This window comes from Rhagoletis zephyria, unplaced genomic scaffold (assembly GCF_001687245.7).
Source record: "Rhagoletis zephyria isolate East Lansing unplaced genomic scaffold, Rhagoletis_zephyria_1.1 Rzeph_scaffold_00706, whole genome shotgun sequence".
NCBI lineage: Eukaryota > Metazoa > Arthropoda > Insecta > Diptera > Tephritidae > Rhagoletis > Rhagoletis zephyria.
Window position 1 is genome coordinate 51,714 of NW_016157790.1, and position 21,433 is coordinate 73,146.

General features: G+C 38.2%; 2 protein-coding genes across 12 annotated transcripts; one reads left to right on the plus strand and one right to left on the minus strand.

The window, feature by feature from the left end:
* Positions 1–698: 698 nt before the first annotated feature.
* On the minus strand, positions 699–3,594 carry IntS14 (integrator complex subunit 14). Of its 5 annotated transcripts, none has more exons than XM_017613713.1 (5): positions 3,490–3,594; positions 3,255–3,357; positions 2,865–3,201; positions 2,473–2,663; positions 1,115–2,403 (listed from the first exon to the last, which is right to left on the minus strand). In XM_017613713.1, the coding sequence occupies exons 2-5, from the start codon at positions 3,277–3,279 to the stop codon at positions 1,115–1,117; spliced, it is 1,842 nt and encodes a 613-aa protein (XP_017469202.1). In that variant the 5' UTR covers positions 3,280–3,357; positions 3,490–3,594. The 5 variants fall into 5 exon arrangements, with proteins under 5 accessions (XP_017469204.1, XP_017469205.1, XP_017469203.1 ...); XM_017613712.1 differs by having other exon boundaries at positions 3,486–3,594; XM_017613715.1 differs by lacking the exon at positions 3,490–3,594 and having other exon boundaries at positions 699–2,403; positions 2,473–2,517; positions 2,607–3,201; positions 3,255–3,431.
* A 1,804-nt stretch (positions 3,595–5,398) lies between these two features.
* On the plus strand, positions 5,399–19,909 carry Sfmbt (Scm-related gene containing four mbt domains). 7 transcript variants are annotated; one of them, XR_001847248.1, is made up of 12 exons: positions 5,399–5,912; positions 8,998–9,229; positions 9,768–10,593; positions 13,094–13,309; positions 13,424–13,951; positions 14,400–14,843; positions 14,921–15,170; positions 15,249–15,438; positions 15,501–15,807; positions 15,880–16,226; positions 18,993–19,467; positions 19,521–19,909. XR_001847248.1 is itself a non-coding variant. In XM_017613718.1 (10 exons), the coding sequence occupies exons 2-10, from the start codon at positions 9,086–9,088 to the stop codon at positions 19,368–19,370; spliced, it is 3,744 nt and encodes a 1,247-aa protein (XP_017469207.1). In that variant the 5' UTR covers positions 5,399–5,912; positions 8,998–9,085; the 3' UTR covers positions 19,371–19,909. The 7 variants fall into 7 exon arrangements, 1 of the variants encoding a protein (XP_017469207.1); XR_001847244.1 differs by having other exon boundaries at positions 13,094–13,951; XR_001847246.1 differs by having other exon boundaries at positions 5,399–5,907; positions 13,094–13,951.
* The last annotated feature ends 1,524 nt before the right edge of the window (positions 19,910–21,433 follow it).

A 21,433-nucleotide genomic window follows, 5' to 3' on the forward strand; every position in this document is an offset into this window, starting at 1 on the left:
GATCGCCGAAACAACAGCCCTTGGTCGGGTAAAACCCGAGTCATTCCGGTACGTAGAACCGGCTATTGTGGGAATGGTCACTCGTCCCATCTCGTGTGTTGCGAAGTCCTGAGCACGCCCTAAAGTGGCACCAGCCGAGGCAAGAGTTGCACTTGACTGATGTTACGTTACGGTATATTCTGGACTGACAAACAGAGCAGATTGCCGTAGGGACTAGGAGTTGCCGGCGGCGGTGTGTGGGTGTGTTGATTGTGTGCTGCCCAGGTGGGTGGTGGTTTGCCGTGGAGGCGGTCCGGTTCGCACAGCATGGGGACACGAACGACGTGGTCCATTGCCGGTGCGTACGCAGGCCCGAGCAGTTACGGAGGAGACTCCACCCGTCACAGGCATTGCACCTGACCGAGGGGGGGTTTGTATGCAGTTGTCTCTGGCATACGCAGCAGGTGTAGATTTCTGGCCCTAGTTTTGACACTATGCCAGTCCTGAGCAGAAGGGTGCGGAGAAGGTGTAGCCCTAGGATCGAGCAACGTTTGATGGATTTCGCCGACCTAAACGGGGCTGGATCGCCGAAACAACAGCCCTTGGTCGGATAAAACCCGAGTCATTCCGGTACGTAGAACCGGCTGTCGTGGGAATGTCTGCTCCTGGGAAAGATCTGCTCTTTTCAGAACCCCGAGAGAGATATAAGAGAGGAGATTTATGACGAGTAGAACAAAATTGATTTGAATGATATAAAATTATTCATAGACAACTAATTATATAGTATTTATATTTGCATGTATGCCAATCCTATATTATGTATGTATGAATAGTATATTTTTACAGGTAGAGAGGCCTGATATAAGTATCTAATAAATATAAAATAAACGTCGCTTGGCGTACAATATGCGTAAATTTCACAAAAAAGCAAATAAACTTATTTTCTTCTAAACTTTTGAACCTATTAAATATGAGCCTATACTAAAATTATTGACTATTAAATTTGTGAAGTAGGCTAGCACTGAGACACGGTACCGAAAATATTTTTTTTTTCTCAGCCACCTCATACGCGGTATTGAATTTTCGTATACGCGATATTGCACGCCAAGCGACGATATGTATGTATATGAATTTTTTAGTACACAAAGCCTGACACCGACGATGATGCATTGTCAGTGCCACTACTAGATGCTCCAAATTTTTGCAGGGGAACAATCGATATTTTTAGATCTCGATTGGATGGCTTTCGCAATTCGATTGCGGCATGTTTTAATTGTATACTGCATTCGGGATTCGCACCAAGGGTAAGTTGTGCACTCTCTTTCTCGAACAGTGTGGCCATAGCTTCGAGTAGTTCGACAAAGCCTATAGATAGAGCTGCACGCCTTATGCGATTTAATTCCTTAAAGAAGTGCTGTGTCTTTTCTGGCATTTTCTTTGCATGGCGTAATACTTTTTGGACGTCTGACTGCAGACTAACTTGTTTAATCCACACCACACAGCTTTGTGAATATGAACGCTTATCTGCCTTGACCGGAAATGCACTTGTCTCGCCAGGCAAAAGATCTTCAGCAAATCCTAACAACTTCAAATCTCCCAACCAGGGAATAACATTATTTCCGGGCGGTAGGATATTTAACATTAAATTGGACTTTTTTTTACTATCTGCATAGGAATATAGAAAGCCATACCAGTTATCATTTAATAATACCAATGCAGCTAGATTTTCGACTTTCATGGCACCATGCAACAATACGCACATAGACTCTTTCTCCAAAGCACTGGTTACTGCACCACTGCTAGTTTTTATTAGGCTTGCTTCAGCATCCTCACTGCTTTCGTCCCCATCCTTAGCTTCTTTCGTGTAGAAATCGCGTATGTCTTGCTCTAGTTTTTCGTATTCATAGTTTGGCTGGTTTACATCTAGGGTCGCTTTTGTATTAGTGCCCACGTTGCCGCCAATTGACGACTTTGAGGATCCGGATTTTTCCGAGGAGCGTCGTGTTGGCTTCTCTCGGTCTACTTTAGGAATAACTAAATGGCGACTTAAAGAGGCAGGTGAACCGATTTCGGAAAGCGACAAATATCCGCATACCTCGATTTTTTGTGAAATTTTCAATTCGCTTCTAATGCCATTTTCAGTTCTATATTCTGCCGGTGGGGGCCATATCAAAACTGGACATTCCAGTCTGAAATAACCACCGACTTTTAGTAACACTTCGTATGGCTTAAAGTTAGCCTCGCAAACTCGCTCAATCAACTCAAACATAGCAGTACGGCCAAGCTCACTCTTGTGGCTTGAGTGAGACGTCGGGGCCGTCGTTGTTGTATTGGCACTAATATTAGCCGAAGATTTGGTTGAGTCGTTTGTATTTTCTGTTCCTTCAGCAACTTCTTTTGGTGGCTTCGGCAAATATAGTTGACCTTTTAAAAAAATTACGAGAGTTATATAAATAATTATATTTCATGTGAACAAAAGTTATAAACCAAAACCTTTTAATCCAGTGAAGTCAATTAGCTGTTGATACATAGGAAACGCTCGAGTGAAGTAATAATCATTATGAACACCCATGCAAATGAAATTTAACTTTATTGTCTTTAGATGCGTAATCCAATCGTACTCAGACTCATTTTCCTTGTCAACGTAACTTTGTAAGAACCCTTTGAGTGCGGTACTACCAAAACTGAAAGAATATACATATGCATGGTTAACATCTCTTTACAATGCAAACTTATCATGTAAGCTGGATTATAGTAACGACTTTTCCAATGAGTTGCGAGAGCTACCAGTAATGAGAAAGGGTTAGTTTTCACATTTGTTTCCAATTTTAATATATTCATATTCTTCTAAAGCAATGCATTAATTTTAAATTTATTTTACGTACCCCAAACCACAGTCTGTGAACACTACAACCTGACAATAGTTTTGTGTACCCCAGTTCGTAGATAATATGCTCGCAACATTTTTCAACATGCTTATAATGCAGAGCTTATCACCAGATTCTACTTTTTTTACCGCTTGACGGATGACATCGTAATCGCGGGTAAAATCAACTTTAACTTCTGATATCGTTGAATAAGTAATGAGTGAAACATATTCCAATTTTGATGTAGATGACAAATGTTCTAACAGTTGTGACATCCCTTTCAAAGCCAGCTGATGGTAAGTTAGGGTATTTTCTTCACTGCGTCCTGGTATCTGTCGTTGCATCGACAACGATACTGCAATAGGAGGGCAATTATATCTCTAGCTTTTACTAATTCTTTATACTAACCGTCTAAGGCGATAATAGTGGGCATTATAACTTATTTAATTTATGATTAATCCGAGTCAGCCCGGAAAAAATGCAGAAGTTTTACAGCAGACTACGTGGTCTCCTAATATGAAGTTCAGGACAGGTCGAATAGCCAGTGGAATAAAGTAATTTCGTTAGCACCAAAAAAGGCATGTTATTATAAACATATATTAAAATGTCCATAATTATAAATTAATAATATTTGTTTACCTACACATGTTTTAGTGATGAGACATCTATATGGCAAAGACGGCATATCGAAGTTTAGTGATAACATCGAGAGCTTATAACATCGACTGTTTACTATAGGTCTTACGCTGCGTTTACATAAGACAATTTGAGACAACACAATTAAGAATATTTATTAGTTGTCAAATTGTTGTGTAAACTCCGCAAACATATTCTGAGCGTTCAGGATATATGAGTCCGAAAGGAGTACTAAGTAGATAAGAAATATAAGGCCGGTTGCTCAAAGCCTGGTTGACACTAATCCCCTGTTAAACAGCGTTATCGACGTTACCGACACCATGTTATTTGCATGGAGCCGAAAACGTCGATAACGATGTTAAGTAGTGATAACCAGGCATTGAACAACCGGCGCTAAGGGACGGTTACTCAATATCTGGTTAACACTAATCTGCGGTTAAACATCGTTATCGACGTTACCGCCACCATGTTATTTGCATGGAGCCGAACACGTCGATAACGATGTTTACCCGGAGATTAGTGTTAACCAGACATTGAGTACCCGGCCCTAAGGGCCGGTTGTTCAATGTCTGGTTATCACTACGTGCCGGTTAAACATCATTATCAACGATTTCGACAGCATGCATATAACATGTGATCGATAAAGCAGTCGTTGTATCTAACCGGAGCTTCTACCTCCGATTTGTGCTAATCAGACATTGAACAACCGGTCCTAATCCCCAGTTAAACATCGTTACCGACACAATGTTATATGCATGGAGCCAGTAACGTCGACAACGATGTGTAACTGGGATTAGTGTTAACCAGAGATGGTGAAAATGACCATATGAATCAGAAATTGTTATTAAGGGCCGGCTTCAATTCTGTGCATATAGAACGGTGTCGGTAACGTCAATAACGATGTTTAACCAGGGATTAGTGCCAACCAGGCTTTGAACAACCGGCCCTAAATAATTGTGTCCAGCTAGCTTTTTCTGTACGAATCAGTGTGCTCGTCCTCTGTTGCACTGCTATACCGACTTCTTGGCAATTTTTCCAACCGGTTACCCGGCGTTTACATGAGACAATTTTATCAAGACAATAGCAATACATTTACACCTCTCTCATTGCCTTCGTCACTGTCTTTGATATTTCTAAAGAGCGAAATACACCACACAAGCGGCTTGTCAAACCTACTTTTCCCATTTCGCCATACACCATGCAAACATGAGTCATTCAAGCACAGAATTTTAGTTTTCCTCCGGTTCACAATGTTAAAACTGTTGGTTTTCTTCCATTTTTCTCCCTTACGTCCTCACTTGGTGAAAATTCAGCAACAAATGAGGCGATTTTACCATCCACATCGCAAGCGGTTTGATCAAACGTCAACATGGCGACCAGAAAATCAAAAAATTTTGATTTTTGCTCAAATTTCCCTCAAGCGGTTTGTCAAACCTTCAAACACCCCCATAGACAACACAAATGGATTGAAACAAAGGGATATTTCGCTTGGTTTGTCAAGCCGCTTGTGTTGTGTATTTCGCTCTTAAGGCAGTGAATCGGATAGTAAATTAGACGATTCGGTTTTGTCTTGGTTAATTTGGGAAAAATAGGCAGGGCGTAATCACAGAAAATTGCTGAATTATGAAAAATTGGTTTGCGTTTGGATATTTGAGTAAATTATACCAAATGACACTAACGGCGGTTGCTGAAAATTGTTTTTTCTTTAAAATTGTCTGGACGCCTACTTACCACAACAAATTGACAACTAATACATATTCTCAAATGTCTTGTTAAAAATTATCTTATGTAAACACAGTGTTAGGGACCAAAATGCGAACATATTTTCCGAACAGCTCCATATATATGCTTTACCGCCACTTCATTTCCAAACATACAAAACAGAAAGAGATGGCTATATTTGTTGTAGGGTAAAAACAATTTTCCTTGTCGATTAACATCGTTGATTTTGTCCACAGCAGTTTAGTTACAATCTGGACAATTATATTTTTAAAACTGCTAGTAGACATAAATAAATTGTTTGTTTTGCATAAAATCACATGCAAAATGTATTAAAGATACTAGAAATCGTCGAGAAATATAATTTGTGTAGAAGTTTACTCGGTAAGACGCGTTGTGGAGTCGTGAAAAAAGTGTGTGGCTGGTGGCTGGGTTGCGTTTTGTTCGTGTCGGTGTTGGTGTCGTTGCCGTTTGTGACGGCGGCGTGTACTTTATGTTTATTGCGACAAAAATGCGCTTTTCAGCATTGCCAAAAAGTCTGAAGAGAGATACTATAATCAAACATTTTCCAGTAAAGTTCCGTTTATTTAGAGGGTTTCGAATTGCATAAGAATTTTCAGGTCCAAATAGAATAAGACCCATGGACGCGGAATGAGCAGGGATAGCAAGGCACACTTTGTGCGGGAAATAAAAGCAGAAATTGCGAGTTACGTACGTACATGTGTATATCGCATGGATTGTCGTCTAATATTGGCGCTGTGGAATTAAATACATATATATGTATATATTTTTTTATATGAAGTTATTAGTTTAGGCTCTCCGTGATAATGGCCTTATTCATAAATTATAAAATCAATTTAAAGAGATTTATAAAGTGACACTTTTCATAAAAGTTTTCGATTTATAAACACCTTTAATTTTTATGAATTTCGGTCTTAAAGTTTAATGTAGGGGATATACATATCACCAAATCTTAAGAGTGTGGTTAAACTCAGCAATGCAAGAGCGTTTTCTACGCATTTGCTGTCAAAATGCGGAACGAAGTACTTTCACGTGTAAACACCCTATAAACAGTTTTTGCCAATTTGCAGAAATCGCTTTCACCCTAGGCTATTTGTTAATAATAAATAATTAAAACAAATCTAAACTAGCTGTTAAGAGCGCGTCAGATGTGGCAATATATTCCGGAAATGCTGTCTAATTGAGAAAATTCAGAACGCAATTGCATGAGCAGTCAAGCCTTTGCATTTTCGAAAGAGGTTTTTTTATTTCCGATAGGCGAATTGCAGATTGGTAAGTGGATGTCAAGTAGCTGTTACGCGTTTTGCTGCCAAAACGCGAAAACTTTCGCGTGTAAAAAGTAAAAAGTTATTTTTGCAGATTCGCAGAAATTCAATACCTAAATAAGGGATACTCTATGAATTTGTACAACGATGGGGGACCACGCCTCCTCCGCCCCCACCCCTAAATCGTTGTACAAATAGCTAAAGATTTCCCATAAAAAGTGCTTTCGAAAGCCACTTTACATGCAAGGTGTAACTAATAAATAATAAATAAATAAATAACTGCTCCTGCAATCTCTTGGAAATTCTGAGTTTGAAAGACTTTTGAAATGGACTTGCTTTTCCATTTATAATAGCCCATTTCCATTAAGAGCTTAACGGCAGTTAACAGCTCAGAAAGTGTAAATAACGTTAACTTGGGGTTACCAGGAAAGTTCATTTCTTACTTTTTGCTTTTTTGCTTTCGATTGCTTGTACTTTATACGAGCCATCACCGCCTTCGAACTGTAATCTCATTTTTCCGTCAGGCATAAACTGTAGTTAATGCTTGGTGGAATTGAACTATCAACATCTACTAAAATTTTCATCAAACCTCAAGCTTTTTAACCAAATTTTTTAGCAAAATTTCGCGTATGCAATTTGATACCAGCCTCTTAAATTTTAGTGCAAGTTTAAAATGGCCCAAAATTCTCGTTGTGTTTTGAGATTATATTTTGCTGTCGAATACGTTGTAGCAAACAGCATTTAGTGCAAGTTTAAAATGGCCCAAAATTCTCGTTGTGTTTTGAGAATATATTTTGCTGTCGAATACGTTGTAGCAAACAGCGCATTCCGCAAACCGCTAATTTGGTTTTGCCGATTTTGACAATTCTCAAGTAAAAGTAAATACCGCAGAACCTTTAAATGCATTGAAATTCACTAATCCTTTCACAGATATCACCGTTTCTAGCATTTTCTTCATTAAATCTTTTTTTTATAAATCACATTTTTATAATTTAACACAATTAAACCGCGTTCCCTATCGAAAAAATTAACAGTTCTGCCGGTTTCTATAGTTCTATTCTTCTTTATTTACTTTTACTCTAAAACCAAATATAATGTCAAGAAAGTTCCCACAAAAGAAGCAGACGGGAACATTAGTATATTACAAATAGTTCGGCAACGTTTCCGTAAAGAACAAAACGAACAATGCTCTCGGCATCATTCTCAAATAGAGCAAAATGAGAACAAAACTCTTACAAACGTTTCCAATGAGAACGAAAATATCGAGATCTTCTTCAAGGAGGATAAAATAAAAACTATTCAAACATATCAAACTAATACAACGCGAATAGTAAAAAAAAATTGTTCCCGATTCGTTCCGTCAGAAAGTTCCTGAGACTTTATTAACAAATTGTTCGTCGAGAGAGAAGGTTCTTCCCTTCATGGTTTTACCAGAATCTCGGGGGAAAGTAAAGCACAAATATTCTTGAAAGCAAAACACCCCGGACAGCGACTGGATGCCTTCTGATTTCGCCAGAACACCACCTGCACGACGAAGCGAAAATGGTCCCGATGCTCTGCAAGCAGTTTCTTGTTGGGAGCAATAGACGTGGTCACCCAAATAGACAACTGCTTGCAGAAGAGCCCTCGCCCAGGCACGTCAGGAGGCATCTCTGCGAACTGACGGACGGTTCATTAAACAACCTCTGGACCCGTCAGCTTATCAACAGGCCCTGAGCGGCATTCACAGGGAGTGAGTCTAGAGTTATGTAGACTCGAGACCTGTGAATGCCGTATAACTAGTCGCACAACCACCGGCCATTGACAAGACGGAGCTTCATCTGCCTCGGGAGGCTAGAACCACAATAGCCCAACTTCGCTCTGGCTTCTGCAGCAGGTTAAACTCATACCTGAGCAGTTTAGACGCAGACGTGCCAAATGAGTGTCCGGCATGCGGAGAGACACCCCATGACTCGAAACATCTCGTCGTATACCCGGAAAACCTGACAACGCTAACGCCTCTGTCCCTGTGGACCTACCCTATTGAGGTCGAACGCTTCTTAAGGCTTCCGTTAGTGGAGCTTGACGACAACGACTGAGATATTAACCGATCTGGGCGGGGTTGATGTAGCCGCTACAACAACAACAACAGCGAAACGTACATAAGCGGAAAGTGGGAAGAGCATCTAAAGACTTGCAACTTCACCTTTGGTGTGAGTAAGCTTTGGTCAACCGTGAGGTCACTGTCCAACCCGACAAAGCGCGACGACAGAGTCGAAATATCTGAGAGAAGTTTAGGCTCAATGTGGCCACAGCTTATGCATATTCACTCTCTATCCCTAAACATACTGTTGAACTTTCTCAGGGACTTAGGGTTGAGGAGATATTGTGAAGAGTGGAGGGCACAATAGTCCACTAGATCACGGGGCAAACCTCATTTTATTATCTATGTATCTACCTTCTTACTGCATTGAATTTTATGGACTATATACTATGTACATAACTGTAATCTCCGTTGTACTTTTTTTTAGGTAATGCAGTTGCAATAAGTAATAAATACACATATACTGGATACTGGAAACTATAAATGAGAAGCTTACATTGAATTAGACTTAAAATATGAATCCCTCCGAGTTGCGTATGATGTGGATGAGTCATTATAATCCCGAGCGCATCACAGTGGAAGACGCTCCGTCATATTTTGGGCATCCATCGGTGGGCCTTTCTGTTATGGATGAATTAGCCTCACATCAGCAAACAATGGTGAGTGTAGATAGGAAAGTATTTGTAATATCCTCATGATTCATAGACACACTCTCTCGAAAGCATTTGACCGCATATACATACATAAGTACATGCGTAAGTTAAATATATTTAATGTTACATATGGAACATTCGGACTCGTGTGCATTTCATTTAAGATTGAATTTTAAATCTTCAATTGCATCTTATTTGCTATAATTTCACTCATTTATTTCTAAAAAAATCTTTCTTTTTCTTTTCATATGTTTTTTTCTTGCTGTGTTTGATCATTTACTCCTCCCCAAAAAACAAAAAAAAAAAACATAAAATAAACGAAATTACCGAAATTTTTAAAAATCTACTTATAAAATATCACATTGTCGCGTAAATAACTGATATAAACGCTTCACACAAACAAACTGTAATATTTGGACGACAACATCGTACTACTCAACTTACAAAATATGCGCGTATTTTATTTAATGACTTTATTATATGCAAATGTGAACATATCGTCGCGCTTATTGTATTTAATATGTAAACCTAAAATCATAAAAAGGATTTGAATCCGATGATGAGCATTGTTGGGGGGGATTTTAGTGGTCAGGCGGCAGCAGCAGCAGCAGCGGCGGCTGCATTAGGCGTGCAGCCGACAGCTCTAATTGCGGCCAACTCCAATGACATTTACGGGCTTGCACAGGTCGGTGGTTTGCATCAGCAATTGCTTCAACAATCTGCAGCAGCCGTTTTCCAAAATTACACTGAAGTTATTGATGATGACGATGGTCCCGGCGGAGTGGTAATAGGTGGTAGCAGCGGTGGCTGTGGCAATGTCAGAGTTGTAGATAAGTCTTTGGCTACACAATTTGTGCATAGCGACGAGCCACAACCTATTTACGATCAATTGGAAGACGGCGGCGGCTTCGGCCATGGTCTGGCACCAAAACAGGAAATTATAAATATTGACGATTTCGTCATGATGACCGACTCCAATTCGTACGATGGCACAGATTTCATGGCTGACGAGAGAGAAATGACAGAGGGAAGTAGAGCCGGCGTTGATATTGCTCATGCACAAGACATGGATGAGAATGGTGTACTAGTGCCATTGGATAATGCTCATAAATTAATGGGAGATAATGGCGATGACTTGTTGGTGCCCGCCTCCACATCGGCTGCGCTACAAGGAGCTGTTCCGGCCTCTTCTCGGGGAATCGGTGGTGGTGGTGGTGGCGGTGGTGGAGGACCTGGGCACCATCGCTCATCGCAACGGAAAACCCGCAAAATTGAGCCGGTCAACAGACCAGGACTGGTGCTGAAGACACCAATAGCTTATAAGGGGAACATAGATCCATCGGTTATACCAATTCAAAAAGATGGCATGGGTATGTTTTTATTTAAGGCTTTTGAAATTAATTTTTTTTCACTGTCTGTTTAAAGACTCATTAAAGTAAGTCGGAAAAACACGAAAAATTAAGAATGTCTTACAAACTTGAAAATGAATTTTAAAATATTTGTATATGGAGTTTAAGGTACTACATACACACACATACACATATGTACATTTCTACTACTAACTAAAAATTGTGCTGTAAAACTTCATCGTCTTACCCCAAGTTGTTTTATAATACGAGGTTTCGAGGGTTTATATTTTTTTTACTTATATAGAACTCGTAAGTTTATTTTATTATTACCTGATCTTTCGATTAGATGACTAAAGACAAAATTAAAAATTACCATAGTTTAGAAAAAGTACAAATAAATTTTTGTTTCGAATTTTCACCATGAAAATGGGAAAATTTTGGAAAACCCTTGCACCATCGGATAGCCCGTACAAAAGAAAGAAGTCATAGTTTTCGCATTATTTTTCCCATTTTCGTTGCAGTTTACAATGCCTTTCACGTTTAGGTGTTCGAAATAGTGTTCCTCGTGAAGTTCGAAGGCATAAAATCGAGAATAACCAATCCAATTGTTCTATTTTAAAAATTACAGTTCTTATGAAATATGTATTTGACATATACATACATATGTGCATTTATCAGTGACCGATTACTCTATGACGAGAAATCCGCTAATTTCGAAATTATCTTTCAATTGGGCATTTTTGGTATTTTTATTACATAATGATTTCCTTCGATTTGGCTTGCAAATAAATAAATTTTCTTAAGTGCTCGGTGTTGAAGGGCTAAATAAATACCACTCAATTTACCACTGCAGTATTATGAAAAAGAAGTTACAATAAAAGACGTACCAGTAAGGTCAAAAGTTGGAAAATACGTAGAAGTCCTAGGACAAACGATTAAGGTACTCGTATAAAATTTGTTATTTATGTACATTTAAAAAAACCTACACCGGTTGCCCGATAATTAGAAACAATTTTCTTTTACACGTTTCGATCACATATTTGTATGTATTAGTTTTAATTATTATTTTTTTTTAAGAAAATGTAGTGATAGTTACAATGAAAATCATATAAACGTTGTACAAGATTATTTACTCGACAAAGTTCAAAAAACGGTTATCAAAATTTCAAGCTTTTTAATTTGAATTTTTAGAATAAATTAGTTGATTTTTGAGAATTTCTTTTGTTAGTGGTGTTGCTCATTATCTCCCATACAAACAAAAAAATGCGAACATACTACTTTGTATAAAAGAAAGCGCTTAACGTAGTCAGCGAAAAAATCAAAGAAATGTTTGAGGTAATTCAGACTTGCACAATATTACATATACTAAAATTGAATAGGCTATAAAACTGCATACCTAATTTTTTTTTTTAGAAATCCCAATAAAAAAGTTTGAAATTTTGATGTCTATTTTTTGAACTTCGTCGACCTATTGTAAATCTTATACAATGTTTAAAAATTTGAGTTATATAATTCTTGTTGTAGTATGCATTATATTTTCTTAAAAAAAAATATATTAAAACTTATAAATAAAAATAGATGGTCAAAACTTCGTTTCTACCAAAAAATTTTGCCTTTTGTTGCGCCTTTCTTTTTTCGTGTTCGATTCTAATTTAAAGGCAAAGGGTGAGAAAATGTTGTGTTCGTTTCTTAAAAATGCCATACTCTTGTAAGGCAAAAAGGCACCTTTTCTGCCCTTTGGAGCTTTGTCAGGGGAGATGGTTGCCCTGAAAATCAGATGGTTAGTTTAAACGATAATACGACGAAATGCGTGAGCTGGACAAGAAGAAGAAGGCAAAAACATGCAACAAAAACATTTTCAAAGGGTTGAGTGTAACACCAAGCACATTTTGCACCGTGCAAGGGCAACATTTTTTGATAGAAACGAAATCGCCATAAGTAAGTTCAGAATATGAGGCCAATCGGATCATAAAAACGGGGTTTTAGTAATAAACCTATTCCAGGGAGATCTGGCGAGCAAACTTTTCGCAAAATTTTTTCTGGTAGCGGACACTTTTCATTTTGAATCTGTTCCAAGTCACTCGTGTGTCGGGTAAATTTTTTATAAACATTTGTCTGCGGAACAAATACTTATTTATTTTGAATAATAGTAAAATCGCCCAACCTCACCTCGCCAGTCAAAACTTTTAGTGAACGTATGTACGCATCTATCTATTAATTTTACCAATATACCTACACACATCGCAACATAGATACGATTTTAAGTGATAACCAAACTCCATCACCAAGTAGCGTGTAAACAAGCCTTTTGCAGAAGTATGAGCCGAATCAGACCGTAGTTAAGTTTTTTAAGTAATAATTTAACTTCGACGAAAACCATAATGAGCCATATATTGGTCGAAACGTTCTCAAGTTATGACGTGATTGTTATTTATAAGAAGATATACGTGTGTATGTCTATACATACATATATCCCCTGGTGCCCAATAGTGATTCCTTTATTTCGTTTCTTCTCTTTCAGCCGTCTGTGAGCGTTGCGGTGCCATTGGTGTAAAACACACATTCTACACTAAATCACGACGCTTTTGCAGTATGTCTTGCGCTCGCGGCGAACTTTATTCTCTGGTGGTCAACAATACAAAAATGGCTGGTGGTGCGCAGCAACAACAGGCAATCTCTAATTCACCTGTCCATGATCACATTGATCACATTGATGGCGCAGCTTGCAGTAACAATGGTAATAGCAACGACATACACCAACAAAACGACACACAACGCCAACAATCCGATATTGAGTTGGCGTTACGTGTTGCTCATATTAAGAATTCGAATTACCGTTTTCGCATAACAGACCAATCGAAAATTACTCAAATCAATGGTTTCGGCGAGCCAATCATGTCCACCCAACTATCGTCAGGCATGGACGCAGCTATCGGTTTAACGGCAATCAATAGTGAAGACGGAGCTTTAAGCTTGAATGCGGCCGGCTTGGCTACGACGCCGAAGGTACTACAAATGTATCGGGATGTTTTGCCTCAAGAGGACCTGCCGCAAATACCGAAATTCGAACGTTTGCCAGTTTCATGTCCACAAATGGAAAAGATTATTAGTATACGCCGGCGTATGTACGATCCGACACATTCTTTCGATTGGACGTCGCGTTTGTCGAGAGCCAACTTTTTCGCTGCCCCTGTCACTTGTTTTCCGCATGCCCCAGGCTATGAAGTATGGGATAGCATTGGCATTGAGATGAAGGTGGAGGTGGAGAACACGGATTGTGATAATACGGAAGTGGTACAGCCAGGGCAGACTCCGCACTCTTTTTGGGTAGCGACCATTTTAAATATTTGCGGATACAAAGCATTGATGCGATACGAGGGTATGTATAAGAGCACTAAGTTAAAGATTTCTAATACATACATGCATATACATATGTACATATTAAACAAAATCGCTCTGTTTGATGGAATGCCATAACTAAAAAAAATTAAAAATTTACAAAAGGATTATTGTCGCGAACAAAAAACAAAAACCACTCGGCTATTACGAAACAAATATTTTTGCACTATTGTCTTGTGAAAAAAGATATCCCTCACAATTCATTAAACAGTCTTTTGATGAAATATTTAACCTCCGGAGTAACTATCCTTGGTACTCCATAAGAAAATATTGGGTTGTTGGGGGATATCACGTATGTGCTTTATTTTAAATATGTTTTCTGATTTAAAAAATATCAAACATGTATTTCAAAAGCAAACGATTTTGCACTGGTTGTGTGATAACTTGTTGAAATTTGACTTGAATAAAATTGTATTTTTTAATTGCAGGCTTTGACGAGCCCACCCATGACTTTTGGGTAAATCTCTGTAATGCGGAAGTACATTCGGTCGGTTGGTGTGCGACGCGGGGCAAACCTCTCATTCCGCCACGCACCATAGAAAATAAATACAAGGATTGGAAAGATTTTCTTGTAGAAAGATTGTCTGGCGCACGTACACTGCCGTCCAGCTTTTACAACAAAATCAATGACAGCATGCAGTCACGTTTTCGACTAGGTCTGAATTTAGAATGTGTGGACAAAGATCGTATTTCGCAAGTTCGTTTAGCCACTGTAACGAAAATTGTGGGTAAACGTTTATTCTTGCGGTACTTTGACTCGGATGACGGGTTTTGGTGCCATGAGGACTCGCCAATAATACATCCAGTGGGCTGGGCGACAACAGTTGGACATAATTTAGCCGCACCTCAGGACTATTTAGAGCGGATGTTGGGTGAGACCAGTGGATGTTCTCTTTACCTGTTCACATTTGTTGATTTGATTTTTCCCTTGAAATATATTTATTTGTAGCGGGTCGTGAGGCCATGATAGAAGTGCATGAAGATGATGCCACTATTGAGCTTTTCAAAATGAATTTCACCTTCGAAGAATATTACATGGACGGCAAAGGTAATGGCTTTGTGGAAGGCATGAAATTGGAGGCAGTTGATCCGCTGAATCTCTCATCAATTTGTGCTGCCACAGTAATGGCCGTCCTCAAATTTGGTTACATAATGATACGCATCGATTCATATCAACCAGATGCAACAGGGTCAGATTGGTGAGCTCGACGCTTTTCTTAAAGCAAAATGCAATAGGAAAATGTCTAATTTCTTAATAAAATTTCAATTATAAAAAGGTTTTGTTACCATGAGAAGTCGCCCAGCATATTCCCAGTGGGGTTTTGCGCTTCCAACAGAATCACATTGACTCCACCAAACGGGTTTGATGTGAACACATTCAGCTGGGAAACGTATTTGCAGGAAACAGGTAGTATTGCCGCTGGCCAACATTTGTTCCACCGCATTGTGCCCAATCATGGATTTGAGGTGAGCTCTTTGTTGCTTTTAACTAGGCGCTTCCGAACTCGACTCATTTAAATTTTTTTCAGGTCGGTATGAGCCTTGAGTGCGCTGACCTTATGGATCCCCGTTTGGTTTGCGTAGCAACTGTAGCTCGTGTGGTTGGACGTTTGCTCAAAATACACTTTGACGGTTGGACCGACGAGTACGACCAGTGGCTAGATTGCGAATCGCCCGATGTTTATCCGGTTGGTTGGTGTGTGCTAGTCAATCACAAGCTTGAAGGTCCTCCTATGCCTGTGCAATCGATGGCCAAGGTGAACACGAAAGCGAAAAGTCCGAAAAAACGGAAGAAAAAATCAACAAATTCGAAAGGAGGTGAAAGTTTAAATGCAGGTATGTACCAAATTAAAACTAAGTCGAAACAAGGATTTATTTAATCGTGCCCTTTTATTATATATACAACAGCAAAACCGCGAACAATTGCTTTAAAAACTAATCCGCATCTTCCAAAATTGAGCATTAAGCTTGAACTTAAACCAGAACATCATAATGCCGCCTTCTACGAAGATAACGAAGACGACGACGATGATATTGAATATGAGGACGATAGCACGAGTCACCGTTCTGGGCAATCGACACCATTATCACACAATGAGATGAGCCAGCATGCTTTAATGGAAAAGACGACGGCAGCACAGCAAACGTCAACTTCTCAACCTCCGACGCAAGCGCGATGTGCAAACGCAACTGTTAAGAAATCAGTTTCACCAGCACCGCCAGGTGTGGTTCGCAAGGCTACTAGCTATATTGGGGTACGTAGCATATTAAAAGTTTTCGAAAGCTTTGTTTTCAGCTTGAATCGTAACTGTCGTGAACGAGCAACTCGTCACGTAAAAAAACAACATATTTTTCGGATAACCTCAGATATGTCGTCACTACACACGAATAAAGGCGCGATAGTGTTTTGACGGCGAATAAAGGCGCGATAGTGTTTTGACGGCGAAAAAAGATGCTTATGAAAAACTTAGGCGAAGTATGTTTAGAGTTTTTGCCCCTAAAGTTTTTTTATGCGTCAACGTTTGAGCTCGCGCCTTTATCGGTATGATGACCTTTCGTCTTGAAAGGAAAATTGAAAAGAAACTAGAAGAAGAAAATTGGAAAAGAGTGAGTGTATTTGTACATTGAAACGGCATTTGCCTGAAACCACTCTCGTGTAATCACCAAGTAAATACATTTTTTAGTTCTTTGTCTCAAAATTGTATGACAGAAAGAAGTGGCATAGGGATTCGGATAACTGGAAAATTCTGTACCCAATCTGATTAAAATAGTGTTGCAAAAAAGAAAACTAACTGCACCTGCAAGTACTTTGCGAATTTTTTTTGTACATAGTATGGCCAGTCTACATATCGGCTTATATTTAATACCCCCTATCTGGAATTTTCATAAAAACTAGTTTTTGTTGAAACCCAGCTGGGACTTAACTGTCATTACTGATGTTAACTCTAACTTTGAGATTTAGTAGTAAATTCTACCAGCAAGCTGTGGCGTAGTGGTAGCACCTGGGTTCAAGCCCTGGTCAAAGCAACATCGCAAAAATATGGAAAAAAAGATTTTTTCTTAACAGCGGTCGTCCCTCGGCAGGCAATGGCAAATCTCCGAGTGTATTTCTGCCATGAAAAACAGCTTCTCATAAAAATACAATCGCCGTTCGGAGTCGGCGTAAAACTGTAGGTCCCTGCGATTTGTGTGACAACATCAAGTCGCACGCCACTAGTCGGAGGAGAAGCTGGGCCAAACACTAACATATGTGTAAGCGCCAATCTATTATTATTTCTAAGCTATTTATAAGGAGTATTAACAGCATCGATGACACTTATTTCTTAGGTGGATTTTTATATCAGAAGCCATCGGCGTAGCCAGAATGAAATTTAGGGGGGGGCTCGACCCTATTAAGCTGGAGTTTCAGGGTACTATTTTGTATATATATAAGGAAAATTTTAACGTTAGGGGGGTATTGAATATATGCCCTCGATATGTACATACACGGTATATGATATAATTACGTAGTAGAATAAGTTTGCCTTCTTCGATTCTCTTTGAACAGATTTCCAATCCAGATTACACGCATTACCAGCCTTAACAAGTTTAGTACAAAAAATAAAAACTAAAATTAGAAAAATAAATTAAAGGAATGGCCGTTATTAAAGTTAAAAGTTATACAGGCAGGTTGTGCAATTCGCTTCCGAGTGAATTTCAATTCGATTCGCTTTGAATTCAAATTGGCAGGGGTTGAAATTCACTCGAAAGTTAATTGCAGAACCTGCCTGATGATAAAATACAGACAATTAAAAACCATCCACTGGTTATACATATTGACTTCAACATATGTATTTAGATAGCGAAACTGATAATTATACAACATACATATCGTTACGTTAATTCACAAAGGCCCTAAATAACACTTTTTTTCGAAACTGCGTTTTTCACAGATTTTGGTAGGATGTATGTATTAAAATACATCTTCAATAAAAATTATCAAGTGTTAGCACAAAAAATAACCACTTTTTAAAAAGCCCTACCTGTTTTTGATGCCCTTTTTTATTAACCGCCTTAAAAAAAGAGAAGGTTCATAATTATAATCACGGAAAGTTGGTGTGGCTAGAGATACTATTCCATGCGAAGGCAATTTTGTTAATTGCATAAGATTTGCACCGTTCTCCCGATTTTCAAAAATGGGGTGTCAAATGAAAGTGCTTGGCCTCTAGATGTGTAGTAGGTATAGATTTTTTTATTGTCACCTGCGTTTAAAATTATGATATCTACATCGTTTCCCGATTTTCAAAAATGGGGTGTCAAATGAAAGGGCTTGGTCTCGAAATGTCCAGTAAGGATATATTTTTTTAATAAAGTTGCCGCCTGCGTTTAAAATTATGATATTTACACCGTTCTCCCGATTTTCAAAAATGAGGTGTCAAATGAAAAGGTGAGGCCTCTATATGTAAAATAAGGTTTTATTTTTTTAAATATTGTTTGAAATTTCATATTAAAGAAATATTTATTTCCACACTTATATCTATTCCGCACTTATAAATATGTATGTCCGAACCCCGGTTAGGGCCTTTGTGAATTAAGGTAATGATATATGTTTTTATAACTGATTTGACTTGATGCACATTTGGAAGCCTGCACAGACACACAGAAAATAACTTCCATATCTCAGTTATACATATGATTTTTATGCGGGCAATTCATAAATCTCTGTTAAGCTGTTCAATGTTTTTAGTAAAAATTATGGAGCCTTGCAAAAATATCATTTCCATTGTTGCTTTTGGCGTACAAATAGTGGCGAAAAATATCGTATGCAATCGACTTTTAAAAAGATTGAATTTTCGTAAATAGAATAAATGCAGAACCATGCTTTACAGCTGAAGAGAAAAAAAGTGCTACCCCTAGTCCCGTTATTTGTGTTCCATCGAGTCGCTCATGAAGGTGACGATTTAGAATTGCTCATGTTGTAAATCTTAAGTTTTTATCATCATCGTAAACAGCAAATATTTATTGTTTACTCCTTCCTCTAGAATTCCTCCGTTTGTAATAGCAAATACATTCCGCGTCTCATTGAATCTTCTTCGAATGACAACAATAGCAGCGGTAGTAGCGGCAATAATAACAGTCAAAACGCGGATCCACACGCAGACCTCATGCCCGATACTTGGAATGTTTACGACGTGTCGCAGTTTTTGCGTGTCAACGATTGCACGGCGCACTGTGACACTTTTTTGCGTAATAAAATTGATGGCAAACGTTTGTTGCAGCTTTCCAAGGACGAAATAATTACGTTGCTTGGTATGAAGGTGGGACCTGCGCTAAAAATCTCCGACTTAATTCAGCAGCTCAAGTGCAGAGTAAATCCGGGCAAGTCCAGGATGCATAAGGCAAATAAAACATTTTTATAGTGCCTTTTGAGGCAACCCCATCGACTATTCTCATTGAAACCACCTGAGCCAACGTTTTCGCCAAAGCTCACATCACACAGCAGCTCGTCACAATACTGTAAATTAATTAGTTTGAACACAATAACCATAAAGTAATTACTTTATTATTAGGGTATGTGGATATTGTGTGTGGAGTGTTGTGAGTATGCTTCGAACGCATAGTGTTTACTGGAAATGAATACAATTAATCAAATAACCGATGTGAGATCTATTTGGAATTCTTTGGGAACCATACATATTTTTGAGAAAACTTTAGCTAAGAAGAAAAACGCCGAAATAATGAACCAACCAACCAACCAATCGTGCGGAAGCAAAAACCAAAATGCATCAACGTTAAAAGGAAAATAAACCATTAAAAATCCAACAAAGAAAATATGAAAACATTTTGATTAAAATTTTCTTTCACGACGTAGAATAGATACTTATTTTATAAAGATTTTCACTTCATACATATTTTTAATACATAGTACACCGTAGAAAAGTAATTTTATTTTAGCTAAAAACGTAAAGATACAATTTTCTTTATATTTAATTGTATGTAATTATTTCTTTTATTAAGAAAACAAGGTGAATGAAATGAAAACACACTTGTGGACAGCGGAGCGAAGATGAAAAAAAAACTAGATGTAATTTATTACTGAACTTGCAAAAAAACATCAATTAACTTAACAAATACACAACAATGTTTTCTTATATTAGGCGTAATATGTAAAAGCACTACTAGCAACTCACCATAACAACAACTACGCAATATAAATGCCTTTTTATAAACTCAACCTTATAAATGTTAAGAAATATTTACTTTAGAAACTCCAATGCAAAAGGTTTTGGAACGAAACTCTTAGGGCCATAAACATAATCAATCATACATAAATAGTTGCATGTTTGCACATTTTAAAACAGCTGCTTTTTTGTCACCTTGTTGAGCTTGATTGCGCAAAGAGCTGCAACAAAAATACTCCACCAATTTCGTGAGCATTCGATAAATTTGAATAACTGCCATCAGGTTATTCATTGAGTACATACATAAAAGTTCGATTTTGCATATTCAATGCATTGAAATTTAATTTTTCTTTACGAAAAGTTTCGTTGAGCTGAAGTTAATTGAACATGTAATGGATTCGGTGATCGCTGTTTGGGACAGACTAAATATTTGCTGGTGCGAACTTGCAACAAGGTTGGGAAACCATCATCAGATTTAAGATTACCATCTGTATAAGTAGGTATATGTACGCTTGTAGGTAAGGGAGAATGACTCCAGTTGGTGACTGCTGTCTGACAAGAATAGGTCCACAGTTTAAACGGAACTGGCCTTAAATACTAGCCAAGTTCGAAAGAAAGCCACCAGTAGTTTTCCGGTAGCAGTGCATCTCTGTAGCTGACGACTGTGCAGGAACACTGCCAGTGTTTCCCAAACATTGAAGGCTTTTGGCTTTAATAATCGGTATGATTATGTCTTCATAATATAATTTCTCTCTAATAACTAGCCTTAAAATCCATGTTGCCCTTCTGTCAGCATATTCTTCAAATATTCACAACGATCAAACTAACCCGGCATTAGTTAATCAGAACTTTGTAAAACGGACACTGTCGGTTCAAGTGCCGGTTAGGGCAAGTATTATTTTTTTGGAGAAGCAACAATATTATTTTGGAAATTCTCGTGTTTTGGCAGATACTTGTAACCTGCTTGAGGGTTTGTTAAAGGACGGACGAGTTATGTATGTATAAAATCTTGTGGTAATATTTATCATTTTTAAACTCTTGGTGTTTTTGCCGAAAATATATCCTAGTAATAGTCAGTAGTAGTAGTGCAGTGCAGAACAACATCTGACGGTTGTCAGAGCAGTTTATGGCAAAGGTCCCAAAAAAAAACATGAAAAAAGAGAACTGTGCAGCTAGTGCATCTTAATTATTAAAACGTTTACTTCAGGTAAAATCAGACAAATTATGTATTTAACTTATGCTTTCTGAGTTTGTTTCATCTACGTAATCCATAATTTAACATATTTTTCCACTTGCTGATA

Coding starts and splice junctions, on each gene's coding strand:
- Sfmbt (XM_017613718.1), top strand. CDS start 9,086: ATGAATCCCTCCGAGTTGCGTATGATGTGGATGAGTCATTATAATCCC. Junction 13,952..14,399: donor AGCATTGATGCGATACGAGG/GTATGTATAAGA, acceptor TTTTAATTGCAG/GCTTTGACGAGCCCACCCAT. Junction 15,808..15,879: donor AGGTGAAAGTTTAAATGCAG/GTATGTACCAAA, acceptor TATATACAACAG/CAAAACCGCGAACAATTGCT.
- IntS14 (XM_017613714.1), bottom strand. CDS start 3,279: ATGCCCACTATTATCGCCTTAGACG. Junction 3,202..3,254: donor CACTATTATCGCCTTAGACG/GTTAGTATAAAG, acceptor CTCCTATTGCAG/TATCGTTGTCGATGCAACGA. Junction 2,664..2,864: donor TTCACAGACTGTGGTTTGGG/GTACGTAAAATA, acceptor ATATTCTTTCAG/TTTTGGTAGTACCGCACTCA.